General features: G+C 36.4%; 1 protein-coding gene across 1 annotated transcript in view; it reads left to right on the top strand.

Moving 5' to 3' along the window:
• LOC126236773 (phenoloxidase 1-like) overlaps positions 1–24,092 on the top strand; it is a 275,588-nt gene that overhangs the window by 193,894 nt on the left and 57,602 nt on the right. The window contains exon 9 of the mRNA XM_049946348.1: positions 22,248–22,376. Coding sequence (XP_049802305.1) covers positions 22,248–22,376 — 129 coding nt within the window. The remainder of the gene's footprint in view (positions 1–22,247; positions 22,377–24,092) is intronic.

Raw genomic sequence — 24,092 nt, 5'->3', positions numbered from 1 at the left:
GAACACAGGTTATAGGTTTTCCACTTCTGTTTGCAGGCTATTGGCATCTGAGATAGTATGGGCTTGGTGAATCAAGATCTTTAGAATGTCCATCATTTGTGTAGGATGGTAGCAACTAGTAGATTGTATTATTTTTATTATTTTTTTTATTTATTTTATTTATTTATTTATTTATTTCTTACACCATGGATCCAACTGTGACAATTTCACATGGATGTAGTGTGTGTCAATTTTTACATTGTCAATGACAAGTACTTGTACACTATGTTTACAGGTAAAGAATATAAAGTTACTTAACCACTACAATGATCCATAACACAATATAATGGAATGAGAATCCTTAGACCTACAGATTACAGGTATAAAACAAAGTAAATTAAACCTTGAAAAGGTCATATAACCCAGACTGTTAAATATAAGCAGTTAACACTAAAAGAGTTACATATGTGACAAGAATGTTCAGCTTAATGTTCAATTTATATGATAATACATCTTATTTTAAGGCCGTTTCTCACTGTGTTTCATAAACTCTTCCAAACTGTAAAATGACATGGCTAAAAGAAATTGCCTCAGAAGCTCTTTAAATGTAGATTTGTTGGCAATTTCACATTTGATTTCTGGAGGAAGAGCATTAAATATCTTTATACCAGAGGACTGTACACCCTTCTGCACAATCTTCAAATTTTTACCTTCAGTGTGGAAATCATGTTTCCTCCTTGTGTTATACTGATGGTATTCACTGTTACATTTGTATAAATCAGTGTTTTTACTTATGAAACACATAAGTGAGTATATATATTGAGAAGTAGTTGTAAGAATTCCCAGATTCCGGAATAGGCTTCTGCAGCTGCATCTAGGATCTACACCAGACATCACTCTTACAACACGCTTCTGAGCAATGAATATTTTCTTTGCAAGAGGTTGATTTCCCCAGAAAATAATTCCATATGCCATCAAAGAATGGAAGTAACCATAGTATGCAGCTTTTTTAATGCTTAAGTTTGCACTGACAGAGATGATTCGCATTGCAAAAACTGAAGAGCTGAGTCTCTTGTAAAGATCTAAAATGTGATGGGACCAGTTTACTCTACAGTCAATCTTCACGCCTAGAAACTTTGTTACTTCCACTCTTTCTATGACCTGTGTGGCATATTTAACAGTCATTTCTTCCTCAGTTTTGGCAGTTGGGGTGAACTGAATATAATTAGTCTTACTCAGGTTAAGTGAAAGACCATTTGCAGTAAACCATTTCATTAAATCTATAAGAATAGTATTAACAGACTCTTGAACATTTTCACATTTAAGACCATTAACCATTATGTTAGTATCATCTGCAAAGATGGTAAAATTGCACTGAATCGTTGAAGAATAAGGTAAATCATTTATAAATAACAGGAACAAAGGACCAAGAATAGAGCCCTGTGGAACTCCACAATTTATGTCTCTCCATTCCGATGAAATCATTCCACCACACAAATTGTCTGACTTATCTAAGACTACTTTCTGTTTCCTCTCTGTCAGGTATGACTGAAGCCAGTTATTTGCTACACCACTTATTCCTAGATGGTCTGCCTTCAGTAACAGTATTTGGTGGTTCACAGTGTCAAAGGCTTTACATAAATCACAAAATAACCCTGTTGTCACCATTTTCTCATTTAGAGATTCCAAAACCTTATCTATAAAAGCATATATTGCTTGTTCAGTTGACAGACCTTTCCGGAAACCAAACTGATGTTTGCTGAGAATATTGAATTTATGTAGGTGTTCTAAAATTCTAGAATACATGAGCTTTTCTAGTACCTTTGAAAACACAGACAGGAGAGATATTGGTCTGAAATTTTTAACATCAGTTTTCTCCCCTTTCTTAAAGAGAGGCTTCACGATAGCATACTTTAGTCTATCAGGAACAATTCCTTGCTGCAAAGAGGCATTGAAAATATGACACAGTATATTGCTTACAGAAGTACAACACTGCTTTAACAATTTGCTAGAAATATTGTCTACTCCACAGGAGTTCTTGGTTTTCATGGAGGCAATTGTTCTTTCAATTTCTGATACTGTAACAGGTCTAATATGCATTTGGATGATTTTGTTAGGGAAAGCATTTCGCAAAAAGGTCAGGGCATCATTCACAGAACCCTTGCAGCCTATTTGCTCAGACACTGACAGGAAGTGTTTATTAAAGATTTCAGCTATGATCTCAGGATTTTGCACAAGATTCCCTTCATGTTTGATTATGAAGTTTTCTACAGCTCTTTTTTTATTGTTCCCTGTCTCCTTGTTAACTATTTGCCAGACAGTCTTCATTTTATTATTGGAGTTATCAATTTCTTTTACATAATACAGTGCTTTTGATGTCTGAATAACTTTCTTTAGGATTTTACAATACATGTTATAATGGCTGATTAATTCTCTGTCCCTTGACCCTCTGGTTGCAACATAAAGTTCTCTCTTATATTTACATGACACTCGAATACCCTTTGTGATCCATGGCTTCTTTAAGAACGAGGAAATATTGTTCCTAACAAACTTTTTAGGAAAAGCTTCTTCAAAGTGGGATAGGAATTCATTTATGAATATGTTGAACTTTGTATCAACATCATCTACTCTGCGAACCGAATTCCAATCTTCATGCTGCAGCTTATGGTTAAAAAATTCCAGGGTCTCTTTGTTCATAAGTCTGATTGCCTTCCAGGATGGGACTGCTTTCTTGACAGGTCTGTAGTCATGTAGAGTGAGGAGCTGTCCATCATGGTCTGATATGCCATTTACTATTGCAGTGACAGTGAAGTTCTGGTATAAATTTGCATCTAAAAATATATTGTCTATCAGAGATTGACAGTCAGGTGTGATCCTAGTAGGAAAGTCAACCACTGATGTAAGATTGTAGGAACTCAGCAAATTCTGGAGCTCTACTTTGTTGTTGCATTCCATTGCGAAGTTGACATTAAAGTCCCCAAGTAAGATAATGTCATTAATTTTAGAAAATAAGGTTGATAGTAACAATTCTAACTGAACCATAAAGACTGTGAAATTGGTTCCTGGTGCCCTGTACACTGTAACTACTATTAATTTGGAACTGTTTAATGTCACTTCTATTGCACACACTTCAAACTGTTGGTCACTGCAATATTTCCTTACATCTACAGATCTAAAAGTTAAATTATTCTTAATGAAAATTACTACTCCACCTTTTCTCATGCTATCTCTACAGTAGTAGGTGGCAAGGGTATAACTGTCTATATGTAACATTTCAATTCCTTCTGTAATATGGTGTTCTGAGAAACATAAGAACTGAGCATTGTTCATAAAGTTTTTGTTATTTATGTTAACTTCTAATTGATCTAGTTTGCTTCTTATTCCCCTTATGTTTTGATGAAAAATAAGGATAAGTTTGAAACACTGAATGCCCAATTGTGCCAATGTTTTATGTTGTACCAAGGCATCTACAAATGGCAAGCAACTATCTTTCTCCATCTCCATGGTAAATTTAATTTTTTGATATATAGAGTCCAGATGCTGAAGGAGTTCAGATGCCTAAGGAACTCTGCGAGACTGTCCAAATTATGAGGCCAAACTATAGAACTCTCAGCAATATATTGCTAAAATACTGTTGTTTTTAAAATGGTTGAGGCAAGTGCTTGCTTCTCAATTCTTCCATAAAACGATTGGCCTCCAGGGGACACAAAGGACTCACTATAGTGACATTGTCAGGTTGTTCAAAAAAACTCTTTGTTGAATAAAATGTATGTTGAGGAGGGAGTATTCTCAAACAATGCTCTAGTGTCAGACCCAGACGTATTACCAATGAAATGTAATGACTCCATCACAGGCACATTTGTAAAAAGTGAAACAATGTCAAAACTGATCAAATTGCTGCTTTCAAGCTTAAGTGAGTGGAGTCTGCTGACAAAATCAGTCGAATTTCTTATATGATGTGGACACTTGCCTCCAATGGGTTTGAGTAAAGATATCAAGTATTTGACTGCATCATAGATGGGTGCTCCAATACCTTTTAAAGATGACTTACAGCTGCAGAAAGCAGGTTTTTACAGAATTCTGCTCTGCATAATCAGAACCATCCTGAGATCTTCCCATCCAAAACCAGTTATTTTGATATCAAAGTGGAAAGGTTTCACCACAGAGTGCACAGACTCACAGCAGAAGTGCATGTGTTCAAGTGATGCATGTTTAGTTACAACTAGGAACACCACCAGTATTCAGCTGAAGATGGCCAGAAGATTCTATCCATAAATATTGTACCAGCAATTTACAGACATCCAGCAGTTATCCCGAAATTTTATAGAACACTGTAGATACTCATCTTGACTTTCTTGTATGATTGATGCCTCAGTTCACCAACCAATAATCTGTTAGGGGATGATTCATGAGAGACCTAAGTCTGATTTGTTTCTCTGAAGACACTTCATTGTCAAGAAATAAATTGTAATGACAAATATCATTATAATCATATAACAGCCTGAATGAAATTGGGTACATTCTTCTGTAGCACCACATTTTGAAAGCTTCTATTCTCTTCTTGTCCAAACTGGTTATCGTCCATTTTTCACTTCCATACATGGCTACACTCCATACAAATACTTTCAGAAACGACTTCCTGACACTTAAATCTATACTCGATGTTAACAAATTTCTCTTCTTCAGAAACGATTTCCTTGCCATTGCCAGTCTACATTTTATATCCTCTCTACTTCGACCATCATCAGTTATTTTACTCCCTAAATAGCAGAACTCCTTTACTACTTTAAGTGTCTCATTTCCTAATCTAATCCCCTCAGCATCACCCGATTTAATTTGACTACATTCCATTATCCTCGTTTTGCTTTTGTTGATCTTCATCTTATATCCTCCTTTCAAGACACTGTCCATTCCGTTCAACTGCTCTTCCAAGTCCTTTGCTGTCTCTGACAGAATTACAATGTCATCGGCGAACCTCAAAGTTTTTACTTCTTCTCCATGAATTTTAATACCTACTCTGAATTTTTCTTTTGTTTCCTTTACTGCTTGCTCAATATACAGATTGAATAACATCGGGGAGAGGCTACAACCCTGTCTCACTCCTTTCCCAACCACTGCTTCCCTTTCATGCCCCTCGACTCTTATAACTGCCACCTGGTTTCTGTACAAATTGTAAATAGCCTTTCGCTCCCTGTATTTTACCCCTGCCACCTTCAGAATTTGAAAGAGAGTATTCCAGTTAACGTTGTCAAAAGCTTTCTCTAAGTCTACAAATGCTAGAAACGTAGGTTTGCCTTTTCTTAATCTTTCTTCTAAGATAAGTCGTAAGGTTAGTATTGCCTCACGTGTTCCAACATTTCTACGGAATCCAAACTGATCTTCCCCGAGGTCCGCTTCTACCAGTTTTTCCATTCGTTGTAAAGAATTCACGTTAGTGTTTTGCAGCTGTGACTTATTAAACTGATAGTTCGGTAATTTTCACATCTGTCAACACCTGCTTTCTTTGGTATTGGAATTATTATATTCTTCTTGAAGTCTGTGGGTATTTCGCCTGTCTCATACATCTTCCTCACCAGATGGTAGAGTTTTGTCATGACTGGCTCTCCCAAGGCCATCAGTAGTTCTAATGGAATGTTGTCTACTCCCGGGGCCTTGTTTCGACTCAGGTCTTTCAGTGCTCTGTCAAACTCTTCACGCAGTATCGTATCTCCCATTTCATCTTCATCTATATCCTCTGGGGAGCTGATATTAATGGTAAATCTTCCACATAGGACATAAATGGGCTTGAACCAAGTATGGAGCTTTGTGGGACGCCTTAAACTATTGTTTTCCAGTTATGTATTTGTTTATGAAATAAATATGTATGACATAAATGTGTGTGACATAACACTCAATTAACAAACTAGTTCTATAGGCAGTGACATTGGGAACATACAGTATGGAATAACACTGTAGAGAAAAAGATAAGTATTTTTATTAATGTGCAGATAGGCATCACTTGCGTAATCTGCCACATTATTTTGATGAAAAAACATATTGGTACTGGTCTAGAACACCACAACAAGTATCAAGATTCTGCTCCACAATGATTAGGTCCACATTTGGCTGAGAAATGTGATGGTTGGCCTGCACATAATATCACAAAACTTCTCACAAGTGGCTGTCATCAGCCCAGTATTATAAACAGTATAAACTGCTGATTCTTCAATTGACTGCTAAACTTTTACAGTGCACAATGGTCCATATTTATACAGTCTTTTGGATACCTGATGTAGACTAGATCATCTTCCCACATTACTTGATGGTTGGCTAATAAAAAGGGGCTAGCAGTATTACTTCCCAAATACCAGATGTCATTGTTTACACACAATGTGCGAAGTATGTTGTGCCATGATTATGATGAGAGACCACAGTATTGTTGTTGTGGTCATTTTATGACCACACATCCTTCATTATACAGGTCCTTGATGCCCCAGGTTGTGTTCTATCAACTGATACCTTCTTTTAGTTAGGTTGTACCACCGATTTATTTTTTTTTCCTCAATTTTATTCAATGCTGCCTGATTACTTATTCAGTCTACATATCTAATTTTCATTAGAGTTGCAGCTGTAGCAGCGCATCGAAAGCTAAGTACTAATTAATTGTTTGTGTATAGTGGTTTATTTATGAACTTTAGTAGTCTTCAACTGGAGTTTTTTGTGTTTTCTGGTGAAATAATTTCAGAAGAACCTTTTGGGAACTGTTTTCAGCTTCGCTACTGTGTCATTAGACATTTGATTCTCTTTCTGTATTAGTCTTTTGTTATATTCACATTTGTTGTTTATTAATACTGTTAATAATTGTAGTTACTTCCCTTGTTTAGTAAGTTTGTGATTATTGTAGTCAGGTTTTTAACATCTTCTTATTGTAGTAGCGGAACTTAGAAAAAGTAAAATTTTACCATGAGTGAGAAGTGTGGGCTTTGCCGTAGGTTCGCGAGTAGTGGATTGCGGTGTGAGACTTGTTCGAATTATTTTCACTGGGGGGAATGCAGTGGGGAAGCCAGTAGGCATTCTGGTGAGATCCTCTCCTGGAACTGCAGGTTATGTAGTAAGAGTAAGGTGATAGAGGAGCAGGAGCGTAAAATCTGTGCCCTTCAGGTGCAGTTGAAAAACGCACAGGAGGAGCTAGATAGGATGAGGAGGGAGATGGGGGTTGGGGAATGGGAGCTGGCTGTTGGCAAGAGATCTGCAAGGAGATGAAGATTTTCAGATAGTTTTACTATTGGTGTTTACAATAAATATGACCAACTGTCAGAGTCTAGTGGAGAGGAATCTCTAGTAGCTGTAGATGTAGGAAGTATGCAGCAGACCTCAGTAGTTACGGTGGCTAGAACAGTTGCAAAGTCGAAGAGGAAGAAGAAGGTTCTGCTGTTAGGTAGTTCTCATGGCGGAGGTGTAGGCCAGCAGTTGCAGAAAGTGCTGGGGAGTGAGTACCAGGTCACCAGCATTGTGAAGCCTAATGCAGGATTGGCTCAGGTGACTGTTAACATAGGGGGGTTATGTAGGGATTTTACTAAAGAGGATCAGGTAGTGATTGTGGGTGGGGCTGGTAATAGTATTGATAGGGATGGGGAGTATGACATAGATGGTGACCTGGAAAAGATAGCCACTCAGACTGGCAACACGAATGTGCATTTCGTGGAACTGTTTCAGCATGATGATCAGCCTCATCTTAATACAGCCGTCAGGCGTAATTACATGAGACTTGGGGGTGCGCTGATGACAGGAAGCATGGGTCACATTTCAGTGGTGTCGGTGGAGTCTATCAGCAGGACGGGTTTCACTAGACATGGCCTGCACCTCAACAGGTATGGGAAGGGAAGGTTGGCAAAGCTTATAGGTGACAGCATAGGTGGAGTTGGTGGGATCACTCCTGGGAAAATTCCTGCAGTAGTGGGTGTTAGAGCTGCACCTTTTTTAGATTGAAGTCAGCTGATAGGTATTCCTGCTTAAGGGAAGTCTCTCTAACAAAGGAACCACTTTTGACGAAGCTTAGGTATCCGAGTAATGAGGCAATTAGTATATTTCATCAAAATATACAAGGTATTAGAGATAAAGTTAGTGAACTGCTTATAGATGTTGACTCTGAAATTATTGGTATATCTGAACACTTCTTAAATAAGGAGATAATTCAGAGGCTTCCTTTACCAGGATACAGGTTGGCTGGCAGCTTTTCGAGGAGCTCTTTGCGGTGTGGGGGAGTAGCCATGTATGTGAAAAACGGCATCCCATTTGAGTCAATTGATGTTTCAAAGTACTGCACTGAAAAGGTGTTTGAATGTTGTGCAGGTGTGGTTAAATTTAACAGAGCGAAACTTCTAACTGTTGTTATTTATAGATCCCCAGACTCCAATTTCACAACATTTTTGCTAAAGCTAGAGGAGGTTCTTGGTTCACTTTATAGGAAATACAAAAAGTTAGTTATATGTGGTGACTTCAATATTAATTGTATAAGTGATTGTGCAAGGAAGAGAATGCTGGTAGACCTCCTTAATTCATATAATCTTATGCAAACCCTATTCTTTCCAACGAGAGTGCAAGGGAACAGTAGAACAACCATAGACAACATTTTTGTTCATTCCTCATTACTAGAAGGGCATTCTGTTAGCAAAAAGGTGAATGGCTTTCAGATCATGATGCACAAATTTTAACTCTAAAAGATTTTTGTGCTGCAACACGTGTTAAATATAGTCATCAGCTGTTTAGGAAAGCTGATCCAGTTGCTGTAGAGACCTTTGTAAACCTTATCAAGGAACAAGAGTGGCAAGATGTTTATAGCGCTGATACAGTGGACGATAAATATAACGCTTTTCTCAAGACTTTTCTCGTGCTCTTTGAAAGTTGCTTTCCGTTAGAACGTTCAAAACAGGGTACTAGCACAAACAGGCAGCCTGGGTGGCTGACTAGAGGGATAAGAATATCTTGTAGAACAAAGTGGCAATTATATCAAAACGTTAGAAACACTCGAAATCTAAATGCAGCAGCCCATTACAAACAGTATTGTAAGGTGCTTAAAAATGTTATTAGGAAGGCAAAAAGAATGTGGTATGCAGATAGAATAGCTAAGTCTCAGGACAAAATTAAAACCATATGGTCAGTCGTAAAGGAAGTGGCTGGTCTGCAGAGACAGGTTGAGGATATAGAATCAGTGCGTAGTGGGAATGTCCGTGTTACTGATAATAATAATAATTTTATTGTCGTTCAGCTGATTACAGCAATAGACAAACTCAAGAGCATGTATTTCTACATAAACTACTAGCCTATATCGAAGTGAATTGGTTTACATAAAATAGATACACGTTAGAATACAGTATTTTCATCTTCAAAGAATTCATCAATGGAGTAAAACGGATTGTTCACTAGTAGCTTGTATAATTTAGCTTTAAAGATATTTACAGGCAGTTCTTTAAAGTCAGCACTTAGTCTATTAAACATCCTTAGTCCAAGAACCAGGTAAGAGTTATGCGATTTTGATAATCTATGACATGGTACGTCTACAGACGTTCTGTTTCTATAGTATTATGACTATGAATATCACTTCTCAACACAAAATTAGACACATTGTTTCTAATGTACATTAAAACATTGTAGATGAATATGTTTACTACTGTAAGACACTGCAATTTAATAAACAGAGGTTTACAATGTTCTGTTTTATCAGAATCCGTTATTATTCTTATTACTTTCTTCTGTAAAAGCAAAATTTCATTTACATGACAGCTACTACCCCACAGTAAAATTCCATAAGAGATGATGCTTTGGAAGAAGGCAAAATATGCTGATCTCACATAGTCATTGGGAACATGTCTTTTTAAATTTCTAATTAGATAAATCACTCTTGAAAGTCTAGCCAATATATTTTTAATGTGTCAATTTATTGTCAACAGTAACACCTACAAATTTAACAGTTTCTAATTCCTGGTAGTTAGGAATCTCTCTGAGGCTAAAGTAAAGTGTCTGGGTTTTGTTTTCATTTAGCAAGAAGCCATTAGCTTTGAACCATAATGAGGACTGAGCAAGGGTATTTTCGGCCAGTGTTTTCAGTGTACCTAGATCAGAGCTTTTATGTAGAAAAGTTGTGTCATCAGTATACAATATTGTATGAGATTTTATGAATAAGGGCAGGTCATTAATCATTAGTATAAACAGTAAAGGTCCAAGCACCGACCCTTGAGGCACTCCGTACCTAACATTAACCAAATTTGATTTCTCCCTACCAATGCACACAACTTGTTGACGGTTCTCTAGAAAAGACCTGAACATATTTATACTGTTGTCATCAAAACCATAGTAAACTAGCTTATTCAGCACAGTGTCATGCTCTACACAGTCAAAGGCTCTGCTCAGGTCACAAAATGTAGCCTGGGCATAGTCCCTAGCCTCGAACACATCTAGGACTAATTTTACGAGGGAGTCCATTGCATCTGTTGTGGATTTACCTTTCCTAAATCCAAACTGTTTATCACTAATTATATTTAGTTTACCCAAGTAGGCACTAACTTGCTCATACATAATCGTTTCTAAAATTTTTGAAAAAACTGGGGTCATAGATATAGGTCTGGAGCTAGCGGGACAGTTCTTTTCCCCTTTTTTGTATATGGGCACAACGCTAGAAATTTTTAGTATGTCGGGGAACTTACTTTCAACTAGGCATTTGTTAACACAAAAGGTTAAAGGATAAATCACACAATCAATAACATCTTTCAACAAATTACGTGACATATCATAGTAATCAACACTAACTGAAGGTTTGAAATTTTTCACTATTTTTAGGATATTATTTGGGCTCACTTCTGTGAAAGTGAAGGTGCTTGGGGGAAGCTTTTCAAAGCATCTGTCCATAATACTAAGTGCATTTTCAGGTGGTTTGATTATTGAACTAATTTCTTCTATGGACTGAATGCAATATTTATTAAATTCTTCTGGGGTAATGGCAATTTCCTCTTTGTGTTTAGTGTGTGCAATGGAGTTTATTACACTCCAGGCCTTCTTGCATTTAGTGTTAGATTTTTCAATGTTTACTATGTTATGCAGTTTCTTTGCTTCATTTATTGCCTTCCTGTACTTGCATATTTAGCTTTAGCATACAGGTCTGTATACAGTTCTGATTTACTGGTTTTGTACAGACTAGAATACAGCATAACAGTATTTTTCAGTTGCCCTAACTGTGGAGTATACCATTCCTTCGTTTTACTTCTCTTGTAATTACTACTAATATTCACTGTACATTTTTTCAGAGGAATGCTATTTTCAAATACATTTAAAAAGATGGAGAAAAACTTTGTGAATACAATATCAGCTGAACAGTGTTGAAGCCTAATAAAACATATGTCCCAACTGAAATAAGTGAGGGCATGTCTAAACCTATCCATCCTCTCTCTGCTCACTGGTCTAGTAATCACAGTTTTAGATTCTGGTTTGGTGCAGTCTGAAGTTACATTATTAAGACTAAGATAAACTGCATTGTGGTCTGAGAAAGGGAAACTAATTAAATCAGTGGACATACAAGTTCTCTTAATATTTGTAAATATATTGTCTAGACAGGATGAGCCTCTGGTAGGTTTGCAGTTAACATAGTACATGTTAAATTGTCGAAGCACATTTTTGAGCTCTGTCACAGTTTTTCTGTCCTGCAGGACATCAAAACTTGAAATGATATCCCCTCCAATGACAACATTGTATTGTTTCCATTTCGGTATACATATGTACATTAAGAGTTCCTGAAGTTTCTCCAGAAAGATATGGGGGTCACCACTAGGTGGCCTGTACACTACTACTACTACCATTAGCTTAAGGCTCTCAATTTCTAGACCTGACATTTCAAAATGCATTTCATCACAAAGGGTATTGCCCAGATAGCACAGTAAGCCGGTTTCAAACTTGTTTCCAGATGTAAAGTTCAAGTATATAAGCTTGATCAAAGCTGGAATATTCAGGCCTGTTAGTTGGATTCAAGCTTGAAACAAACATCAAAGTTGGCAGAGTATTTCAAGCTTGACTTATCAAGTTTGGCTCCAGCTGTATCTACACACGTGGAATACAGCCTGGTATTTACAGCTTGTTTTAAGCTACATAATTATTAATCTGAATTTATTGAACCTAATTAATTAAATAAATACCAGAATGGAAATGGTGTGAAAAAATTATCAAGATGTGTATGTTTAATTTTTTTATTTTCAAAGTGTTTAAAATTGTTTTATTTTAAAATTTAATTATTCTGAAGCCCCTCCGGCCCCAGCACACAGACCAGAGCAGGATCAAATATCGCTGACTTCTGCCGGTATAATGATCCTGTAAAAGGTAAAAGAAAATGTTAGCCATACCTAAACATAAAAAATGTAAAAAGTTTAAACTGATCAACCTAAATATAATTTATGCCCCAGATTAACAAAATAACTTCAAACTCACTAATGCAGTAAAAATCATTAACTAGTATAAACGTCACTGAGTAAGCAGCTGCTTCTGGTGACTTCATTCCAAAGAGTTTTTAAAGTAATTTGAAATAACTTTTTGTTTGAAATTTTTAAGGTAAAGATGATATTTGGGTGATTTTGCGATGACTTCATGAAGAAGCCACACGTCACTATTTCTAACAGTTTCAGGGCCATTTAAACTGAATTATAAAGAAACAAGTACTTGAAATCATATACACCTCGTACTGTAAGCTTGTAAGGAAACTACAGTTTAGAAAAATCTAGACATTTTATTCTATCCACAATTATTTTTTGGTGAGTAAAACTGAATCAAAATGAAATAAAAGATGAAATCGAAATGATTTTAAGAAATTACCAGTTCAGTGGAACTGAAATGTAGAAGAACAAAAAATGTTCTCCTTGTCATATTTTAATATTGCCTTTTTTTAGATTTCAGCCACATTACAAATAACAATAAAATTAAAAAGTACCTGTAGGCCTTGCAGTATTATTTCACCTAGGGAACAACAAAATTAAGAGCAGATGAAGAGCAGTCAAAGCTACGTAAATAAAAAAGACTGACACCTATGTAGTGACTGGTTCTTGAGCACTTTTTCCCGTTCACCATGTTATTACTATTTGTATTCGCAAAGACACTTTTCACACTTCACGATTATTCATTCATGGTGTGACACACGCGAGTACTTATAAGTAAACAAATGTAATAGGGCGATATATATAAAAAGGTAAAATAACATTAAGTTTTAATTTATTGGTGCTGAACAACTTGTAATATGTATTCTTAGCTGGTAATCCATTTCACTTTCATCCAGGCTCAATTTTTCTACGTAAAAAAATATATTATTTCTTTACGTTATGTAATAATATTTAACATTTGTAATATTAACGTACCACTAGAGAAAAATGCACCAACGTACCTGTAATACACTGTATATCTTCTTCAGACCCAGTGTAGCAGTAAGGCAGGGGACGCCACACACTTTCCGAACTATTTTCCAGTATAAAACAAACTTCACAACAGTCAACAATCATTAACGCACGTCACAATAGTAAAATGGCCGTAAACCTAGCAGTCAGTGCAAGGCTTATAAACGCTTGTGGCGCTTCCCGTGGACATCTATGGAAGCTATGCTGCGCGTGCATCTGCTGTACAGCCTTCCAGGGAAATTACAGTTTGTGGAAATACAGAAGCGTCCGATCTTACCCGTCGGCTTTGACCCATGACGTCACAAATACCGCGGAAACGACCATAAACAACAATTCCAATATGGCGGATATAAAAACATCGAATACGTATTGTAAACACTGAAATACACAAGTTTCACAAAAAGCCTAATGACTGTAACGGGACAAGCGTGGGAAATTGGGGGTTTTTGGGTGGGGAGAAACTAAATATGTCGTTATGCGGTGGGGGGAGTCTGCAGTGCCCCCCCATCCCCCCACAGGCTTCATTAGTGTCAAATCAATATTTTCGAATCATAGGCGGCCGCTGCCGCGGCCGCATTCCAAAAAAAAAAACTCCCAACCTAACCTCAAGTGGGCTACGCTACAGATCAATATGTTCATCAAATTGCTTCATATTACGTATACATGTTCTTTAAACAAGAGTACATCAAACCATGTATTAGGTTTTCCGCGCCGTAATGACGTCACACACCACAACACGCTTACGTCACGGGTCAAAGCCGACGAGTAAGATCGGACCTTTCTGTTGACCCCAGTTTGTTTCAAGCTTGGGAAAATTATTTTAATTCAAGCTAAATTTTTACAGCTTGATGTAAACTGAGAAACAGGTTGATTTTTCAATCTTGAATTTTCAACTGAACCTAAACTCAATATCCGCCACGTTTTCATTTGAAAATTCGTTGACAATTAAGTTTTTATCTGCCATGCCCTGAATATTGAGGTAGCATATTTTAAACTCTACTTTAGGCATTTCTTTTTTTTGCGTATTCTCTTAGTTGACATGACCTACTGTACTGCATGAAAGTTGACCAGGTTGTGTCCTTATGTTACTAGAACACCCAACCTGGTCTATGCATACAAGTTTTTTGTCATCTCAGTTGAAACATAATCCAAACACATTACTGGTCTTTTTTCCTTCTCTAACTTATCCAATACTATTCCGATAGTTGTATCACTTAAAACACGTTTACCTAGATAACTGAAATGTTGACCATGCTTGGTATGCCATTCTCTGCTACAACTACTGGTGTTAATTAGGGAAACATTCTTAATCGTTTCTGCTGACGTCGTTTGCTCCGGCCATTACCACTACAAAGTCTCTGTCCGCGAGGACTGTGCTTTCTTTCGTGATTGATGTTGAAACATCTCGTAAACCAGCTCCTAATTTAACAGTACCTTCTATTTCAAACTCGTTAATCACACGAGGTCCGCTTTCCGTTAACATAGCTGCTAATCCTCGGACGTAACTGTCTGAATAAATCTTGACTTTACGTTTTTTCTTATACCTTCCTTGGCTGTTCGCTAAATTTTGAGAGTCCTGCACCACCTTATCAGATGAGTGTGCTGATACAGTTTCTATGTCATCTGTGTTTTGAAGCGAATTATATTTGTTATTTAATGGTAACACAAAGTCCTGCCTGTGTTTATTGTTAATATGTTTGTAAGCGCCCCACTTCGATTTTACAGTTACCCATCTACTGCTAGGCCTGTTGTGAGCCGTTTTAGTCGTAGCTTCACAGTCTGGCAATCCTTCCATAGGTTTGGGGATATTAAGACATACCTGATGACCAATCTCTTCCAATTTAAGCTTGAGTCTTCTGTTTTCATCACTCAGAACTTTTGTGTCCTCTTGTAGCTCAGCAATGATTAACAAAGATCATTTTCAGAGGATGAAGCACCGATTTTCACATCTTTGGTTTTTGTTTTACCACGCCATTGCTCCGACTTGTGTGGATTTAATTCATATTTCTCGTACAGTTTTTTTAATTCGTCCTGTAAGAGTCCAATAATTGTAATATATGATAGGTTTTCCTTTTTGATACTGTCGGTCTTCCTTGCTGCATCACACGTACACGTTTCTTGACCATTAAGGGATGCAGCCCTTTGTTTACAATGCGCACAGTTCCACATAGTCGCACAATTATCGTCGCTTCTCAGTGAAGGATCAACCTTTCCGCAACGAAAATGAAATTTATGGTTACACTGGACACAGACGAAGCCACTTTAAACAGGTTTCGTGCACTTTTTGCAAGATAGACACTGTAAAACACTATTTTCGCGAACTTCTATATTCAATACTTCCGCAACTGACGCCATCTTGGAACATATATGTACAGTATTTAATAATCACTTTCTGAATATAGCAGGTGAACTAAATAGAAACCTAGTCCCAACAGGGAATCATATAGCGCTCTTAGAAAAAAGTGTTCCGGACTTTTACCTGAAATGCTCCTCCATGATACTGACAAGAGGGAGATTGAGTTAATAATTAAATTACTAAAGACCAAGAACTCTCATGGATATGATGGGGTATCTAGCAGAATACTGAAGTATTGTCCTATGTATGTTAGCCCAGTACTTAGCCATATCTGTAACTTTTCCTTTAGGAGTGGTTGGTTTCCTGACCGATTAAAGTACTCAGTAGTGAAGCCACTTTATAAAAAGGGAGACATTGATAATGTTGACAATTTTAGACCTATTTCTATGCCATCGGTGTTTGCTAAAGTTATCGAGAAGGTTGTATATACAAGATTACTGGAGCATTTAAATTCACATAATTTGCTGTCAAATGTTCAGTTTGGTTTTAGAAATGGTTTAACAACTGAAAATGCTATATTCTCTTTTCTCTGTGAGGTTTTAGATGGATTAAATAAAAGGTTGTGAACGCTAGGTGTTTTCTTTTATTTAACGAAGGCTTTTGACTGTGTTGAGCACAAAATATTACTGCAGAAGTTGGACCATTATGGAGTAAGGGGAGTAACTTACAATTGGTTCGCCTCTTACTTTAAGAACAGAAAGCAGAAGGTAATTCTCCGCAATATTGAGAGTGGTAGTGATGTTCAGTCCCAATGGGGCACTGAGTGGGACGTTCCCCAAGGGTCGGTGCTGGGGCCACTGCTGTTTCTTATTTATATAAATGATATGCCTTCTAGTATTACAGGTGATTCAAAAATATTTCTGTTTGCTGATGACACCAGCTTGATAGTGAAGGATCGTGTGTGTAATATTGAAACAGTATCAAATAATGTAGTTCATAAAATAAGTTCGTGGCTTGTGGAAAATAATTTGATGCTAAATCACAGTAAGACTCAGTTTTTATAGTTTCTAACTCACAATTAAACAAGAACCGATATTTTAATCAGACAGAATGGGCATATTATAAGTGAGACGGAACAGTTCAAGTTCCTAGGCGTTCGGATAGATAGTAAGCTGTTGCGGAAAGCCCATGTCGAGGATCTTGTTCAGAAACTAAATGCTGCTTTATTTACCATTAGAACAGTATCTGAAATAAGTGACACTTCAACACGAAAAGTAGTCTACTTCGCATATTTTCATACGCTTATGTCATATGGTATTATTTTTTGGGGTAATTCTTCTGATTCAAAAAGGGTATTTTTGGCTCAAAAACGGGCTGTTCGAGCTATATGTGGTGTAAGTTCGAGAACCTCTTGTGTACCCCTATTCAATAGTCTGGGAATTCTGACATTGCCCTCACAGTATATATTTTCTTTAATGTCGTTTGTTGTTAGCAATATTAGCCTATTCCCAAGAGTTAGCAGCTTTCACTCAGTTAATACTAGGGAGAGATCCAATCTGCATGTGGAATGCACTTCCTTGACTCTTGTGCAGAAAGAAGTGCAGTATTCTGCTGCATCCACAAGAACTCAAAAATCTTAGCAGTAGCCTAAACTCTTTTAAGTCTAAACTGAAGAGTTTCCTCATGGCTCACTCCTTCTATTCTGTCGAGGAGCTCCTGGAAAAGCTAAAAAATTAAGCAAATTCCAGTGTTACATTGTTGACTTTCTTTATTTAAACTTACGACTGGTCACCCGAATATATTTTTTTTATATTTAATTTTATCTGTTTCTAATATCATGTTATAATTTCATGTATTGACTCGTTCCATGACCATGGAGACTTCTCCTTAATTTGGTCCCACGGAACAATAAATAAATAAATAAAATAAATAAAAATAAAATTAGTCTTGGGTAGCACTGTATTTCAAAAGTTTCTGTTTCTTGCTTGTCTGAATTGCTTATTTCTGTGCTTTACTTCTGTTTTTCCCACTATAATATAAAAAAGCTGTGTATTTTGCCCAACAATGTGTTGTTTTAATCTATTATTAGCTCCTATGTGCTATGTGGGAACTACATGTACTAACACAAACTTGTTGTATTCATCACATAAGCTAGTAATGTAATGTGGTGGTTCTTGTGTGTTATTATACAAACTTCCAACCAAAAAAAACCACAGAAAAAGGGTCCCCTGATAACATCATCTCACAGATGAATATACAGTAACCTGTTGTCCAATAACATGTGGCTCTTTGTTCACTTGCAACCAGTACTTTCAGCAAGTCAGTGCACCATCCTGTCACACTCAGATTGTATAACAGTTTAAGGAACACTCCACGAATATGGGAGTGCTAATGTGATCTTATGAATAAACTGATGGTAGTCCAGCTGAGCACATATAATGACAAGGGCATGAGAAGCAGGTCTTTTTTATGACAAATCCAAGCAACATGTTCCACTGTCTTACAAATGCCTCCATCAGTTTAAAAACTTCTGTGGCACACTCTTACAAGACTGATTCTGACACACCAAAACATATAGTTACTAGATGCTATTATAAAATAAAATGATGAGGGCAAGTTAATTTCAAAAACTTAACAATTCTTTATCTAAACATGCAATCAACATAATATAAAATAAAGCTATTTCAATTTGAACTGCAATCTTTGGACTGCATTTTGGTATGTATCACTGAGCACACAGAAATCCAACACAAAATATTATGATTCTATTAGTGGACAGACTCATAATGTAAGACTTCTTTAATGAGTAGAGGTTCATGCATTTATGTCAAAAAAGGCAATTACCAAAAGTTGTGATTCCAGATACCTTCTTTGACCATGTACAATATGGTGACCATGATGCCACTCATAACAGATGTGAACAAACATAAATCAAATATGAATATTTAACTTCAGCAACAAGCTGAAACTAATGGAATGACCACAAGAAGTGGGGTGTTTGGGGCAGGAAAAGCTAAATATATGCCAATAGAAATAATGACACCATTCAAGAGCAAATATTAACCCAAAAATCAAGCCTTCAAAATCCTCAAAATTTAACATAAAAAAATGCAAAAACAAAGACCATTTGAAATTTCACTTGACATTTGTAACTCAAACAACATGCTGGAAACCCAGACACAAATCAAAAACCTACTACCCTAAATGTCAACTGACCTCTTTGCCATTTGAAATGAAACCCAAAGTACCAAAAACCAATGCAATGAAATCGTCAAATCCATTATCCAAATCTTCACTTACCCTATATACCTGACACACTAACTAAAATCCACTCATATAACTGACATGAAATATGTAACCCAACCTTTGATTGTAAACCAACATTCGTGATACCTTACAAACACAATCCAAGACTGTCACCAAACACTAACAAGAAAACCTCCAAAATTCATGAAAACTTGCATCATCATCAATTTTGATACACACAAACAACTATTAAACATAAACACTCATACCATAAGTACTACAACAACAAAACATGTAAAACTGCATAAAACTAACTAACTGTAGGAACTTGATGATGACGATGATGATATGGTGGTGTGGGTGCATGACAGCCACATCTTTAGCATCCATACCAAAATGTAACAAGACAAACGTGGATAAAGGTCACAAAACTATTAAAATGGAAACTGCAGATAAAAGCATAAAGAATGTCATAAAAACTTATTTGTAGGCACCATTTGTTTGCCCATTATACCAAGCGATGACCAGCTCATTTCTCTGTCATGCCCATTGCTGACAAAAAGAGAAAAACACTATTAAATTCCCCACCATAATAAAAATGTGCCACTAGTAATACCAAGCAAGAGCATAAATCAACCACCCACAATAAACCCGCAATATACAAAATCGAAATAACTCACTACCAGACCAATACAAATTCTTCCAATGACAGCTGTACACACACAGCTAACAATGTCAGATGAGTCACTAAGATACCTAACAAACAACTTCATAACTTAAATGTTCAGTGCAAGAGAGTGCCATAAAATAGTACAACACTCCATCTACAAACACGATCTGACTCAAAAGAACTGTGCCTTGATGGTGTTACAAAACATGGCACAATTGCATCACATGTCAAAGATGGGTGGAATCACAACTTTTGGTTGACAGTGTTATCTGATTTACTTATAAAATCCACTTTGTGCCAAGAGTATTTACATTCACTAAACATTCAATTTTCTTATTTATTGATTGTTTCCAAACTTTTCATCATCTCCTCAAAATTTAGAGGATTATGAGCTCTACATAAGTTTACATAATGTATTCAAATATTAAAATTTATGTCTTTCAGTGTCCAATGATATTTCTTCCTTACCACAGTCTAACATACTGTGTCCTTACTGAGATATTGCTCTCACTACTCACTATTTACATTAACCTCTTTCTTATAAATTTTATTTGTCAGCTTATACAGCCTATCTTCTTTCAAAGTAATCACAATTAAGTTTTCATCTTTACCAAAAGATTTTTATATATTGTCTACCTTTACAATTTTATGTTTTCCTGCTATTTTAACATAACCAATCAAATTTCTATCAATTTATTTTACATTCTTCACTTCAATTGGAATTGTGTCATTTTAAACTGGAAAATAACAAATCATATTTTCTATTACTGTAGCTCCCAAAACTTAACTGTCTGTCAGTTTTACATTTACAGGCTCTTTTAAAGTTATGTACTTATAAAAAATAATTTTTGGTATTAACAATATGAGATGTGCAATGATTGTCCAATAGCAAGTCAATCTATATGTTTTTACCTGACTCAACATCATTACATGCCATGGTAGGTTTTACCTCCGTTAAAAGCTCCTCATACCAGTTCTGTTCTGCTGATAGCCACGACGTCCTAAATGACAACAACCTATTGAACCATACTCTCATGCCCAGTTGTTTTAGCCCTGCTACATTGATTGTTTTGCTTATTTTACCAACAACCGTGACTGTCTCCTTGATCATGTTTGTCAAATATCCATGAATCTGTGCTTTTCAGCATTGGACTTTACAACTTAACTTCCATCCTTGTCTTTTAAATCCACCATTTGAATTTTACTTCTAATGTATTCAGCTGTCTGATCTTTCTTTCAAAACATTCATGAAGCCCCCAATATAGCTCAAAGATTCTGACATGGTTCTCCGCATTTGGTTCAGCTTCTCCTTTTCTGTCGCATTCCCACCTGCAAATATTAATTTGATCATTATTTTTTTCAAAAATACTGAAGAACGATGCTGTGTCACTGTAGCTCTTTGATATCAGTTTGTCCAAATTGTTTCTGCAAACAATTTGTAGTGCTGTCAATTCCTTGGAATGTATTTCATCAAAAATTTTCATTATTTCAAATGCAGTTTCCTTATCATTCACAAATTCCAGGTGCTAGTTCTGAATTGCTCCATATGTGTAGTTCATTGTGACTGTATTCTCTTCATCCCAAGTATCTGTCTTGTTCATACTTATTTTTGCTATTGAAGACACTATATAGCATTTATTAATTTTCAGCTTCATTTCCACTTATCATTTCCAATTCCCATAGTCCCTTTGTCAAACAGCAGCATCTTAATGTCAGCCATACCCAATTTTACAAAGCACACTTTTTCGAATAATGAGTTTCTTTTGTTTAAAATCAAGTACCAGTCACTGCTACTGTATTTATTTAAGAATATTTATTAACAAGAAGATCAGTACAGCATACATCAAACTGTACACTGTGATCACATGTGCTGAACAGGACTCATTGACTGCTGTGCCTGAAACATATATACACTTACTGTTGAGTACCCTCTTGACACTGTCAGTACTCTCAATATAAATGTCCCACATTCCAACACCAGTCAATCTTTTCCGTTCTCCACATGCGAATTAAATGAGAAGACGACCTAATACATGATACGGTGATTAGTGCCTCTGCCATGCATTTTACAATGTGGCTTGCTGTGTATGGGTGCAGTTGCAGATAGTGTGCTGCGCATGATGTGTTTAATGTCTTCTATTCTGTAGATGATATGAATGCTACACATATCTGCTACAGCTGACTTAAACTGCTACAACAAAAGTATGGCCAACAAAATTTTTTTTCAAACTATTGAGATTATGTTTTGTCACAGAAAGTGTCCAGTAGCAGCTCTTGCTTGGGCTGCAACAAAAAGAATTCAATCTAAGCAAGTTATTAGTAAGACATAAGTTTGATTTGCACTTGGAATGAGATCTTCTCGGGTATAAGGAATTAACTGTGTGTGATACAATTGTGTATTTTAAATGGTGTTTCATACTATATGAGCTACCTCATCATGACAGAATTCAGATTTCATAAGTCTTATTGACACCAATAGCAAATGGCATCACATTCTTCGTAGCTTCATTTCTATTAGTTTCAACATTTTTTTTAAATTGACCACCAAAGAAGTGTCAAGTCTTGCAGTAATGTTACTGTTTTAATTCCTTATTCTTTCATTTGTATTGTATATTATAAACTGTACATTCAGTTATGTAGTTCTGTTTTTCAGGAAGGAATTGGCGTAATGGGAGATACGGCAGTGGCAATGAGAGATCCAGTTTTCTATAGATGGCACAAATACCTTGATGATATCTTCCAAGAACTTCAAAATATGTTTGCAAGGTATACAGTTCAACAGGTAATAATTTGTGTTCATTGAATAGATCTTGGAACTCTGTATGCAATAGGTGAATTTCACTTATGGGTAATTAGCTTAATGGTAGTTGCTTTGTCGGGAAATACCACGCATGCCACCTCAGAGAGGGAAACAGTCCAGCCTGGCACCTGGGCAGGATTTGTTGCCACCTATTTCCAATTGTAATAGGAGAAAAATGTGTGAGCAGCCATTCCACCAATAATAAGCTCTAAACTACTGAGTACAGATTCCCACACAAATACCTGTATTAACCATAGTGAATTACTCAGCTGTGGGAGTATGTGAACATCACCTCTTGACACTCAAAGCATGGAAAAGGTCTTCTCGCTTGATGTTTGGTTCATGTTGGTACAATATTGGTGGCTAGTTGTTAGTGAACTGGAAAGCACATGAAGCCAGTTGTCTTCTGTTTTGGGATCTTTGGCTGATGTTTGTTTTATGATTTTTCGGATGTTTCATGAATAGATTCACACTCCATTCCTTTGGATGAAGGCTGAGTCACTTATGCTGACAAAATGATCAGAAAAATCATTAAACAAATATTGGCCAAAGATCCCAAGATGAAAGCCAACAGGCAATATAGCTACAAGCAGCAATGAAACCATCAAAAGTTTTGTAGCACATGAAATGTATAATAGTTGAGGCACAGTATAGATCAATTCAGTATCTAAACTGGCCACTACTCAAAAGCTGAGTCAATTGCCACTTGGTATTGGGGTCTTCACTTGAAGTTTCCATGCTCTGTTCCAGCAAATAATGCTCATAACAGAAATAACAATGTTCAATATACTGTCTGTGATACTTATACCTATACGATACTATAACAGTTCACCTATATTCTTATGTTAAGCAGTGAGTACAAAGTTTGTTGACAAGTAATAATTAAAGGCACATCTGAAATATGCAAATATCCAAAACCAATAGATTGTGGAGCAAGTTAAATAACAATAGAACTCAATCTGCTTTGTTAATGACTGCAGTGTTTCTAAAAGACTAATAAGCCACCTGATTTATTACAGGATATTAATAAAATGTAAACATATGGAATACATGACTTAAACATATGTTTATTTTTTAAAAAAAATTATAGCTTATATGGAAGCTTAGGAGATGGAGTTTCCAAAATACACCTCAACTCTTGCTCGATTTATTCTTTATCAAAATATAAAGAGGGTTGCCACAGGTTCAGGAAATCAGAGAGTATTCAGGGAATTTGAAACATGTCAGGGAAATTAGGAAAATATCAGGGAAATTTGAAAAAAAAAACACTGGAAAAATCTCATATTTTGTCTCAGTAGATGGTTTGTTTACTGAACTGTCATACATCATCACTGGCTCGGTGCAACTGAGTACGTGTGTTACTTCCCTACTCCCTCAATCCTACTGCTTCTTCCCTTCCTACCACCCCCCTCAGCCTGCAGTCAGTGCCTCTACCACTTCTTGCAGCTGGCTTAGCAGCTGCCAATGAGAGTTAGGGAGGCATCAAGAGTGATTTGTTTGGATCTGATTCTCAGACTGTAGGCACAGTGGCCTGAGACAGCAGTTGTGTGCATGAGTTACGTCTGTGTGGTTGTGTGATTGTATGTGTTCTCTCATTTTCTGACAAAAGGTATGGCTGAAAATGTAGTTTTGAGAGTGTGATTATCTTTTCTACATGTCTGTCTGTGGCTCTTCATGGTGAGTTGCTATGTATCCTCA

Source organism: Schistocerca nitens, chromosome 2, assembly GCF_023898315.1.
Source record: "Schistocerca nitens isolate TAMUIC-IGC-003100 chromosome 2, iqSchNite1.1, whole genome shotgun sequence".
Lineage (NCBI taxonomy): Eukaryota > Metazoa > Arthropoda > Insecta > Orthoptera > Acrididae > Schistocerca > Schistocerca nitens.
The sequence above is the reverse complement of the archived record's forward strand: the minus strand, read 5'-3'. Positions and strand labels throughout refer to the sequence as shown.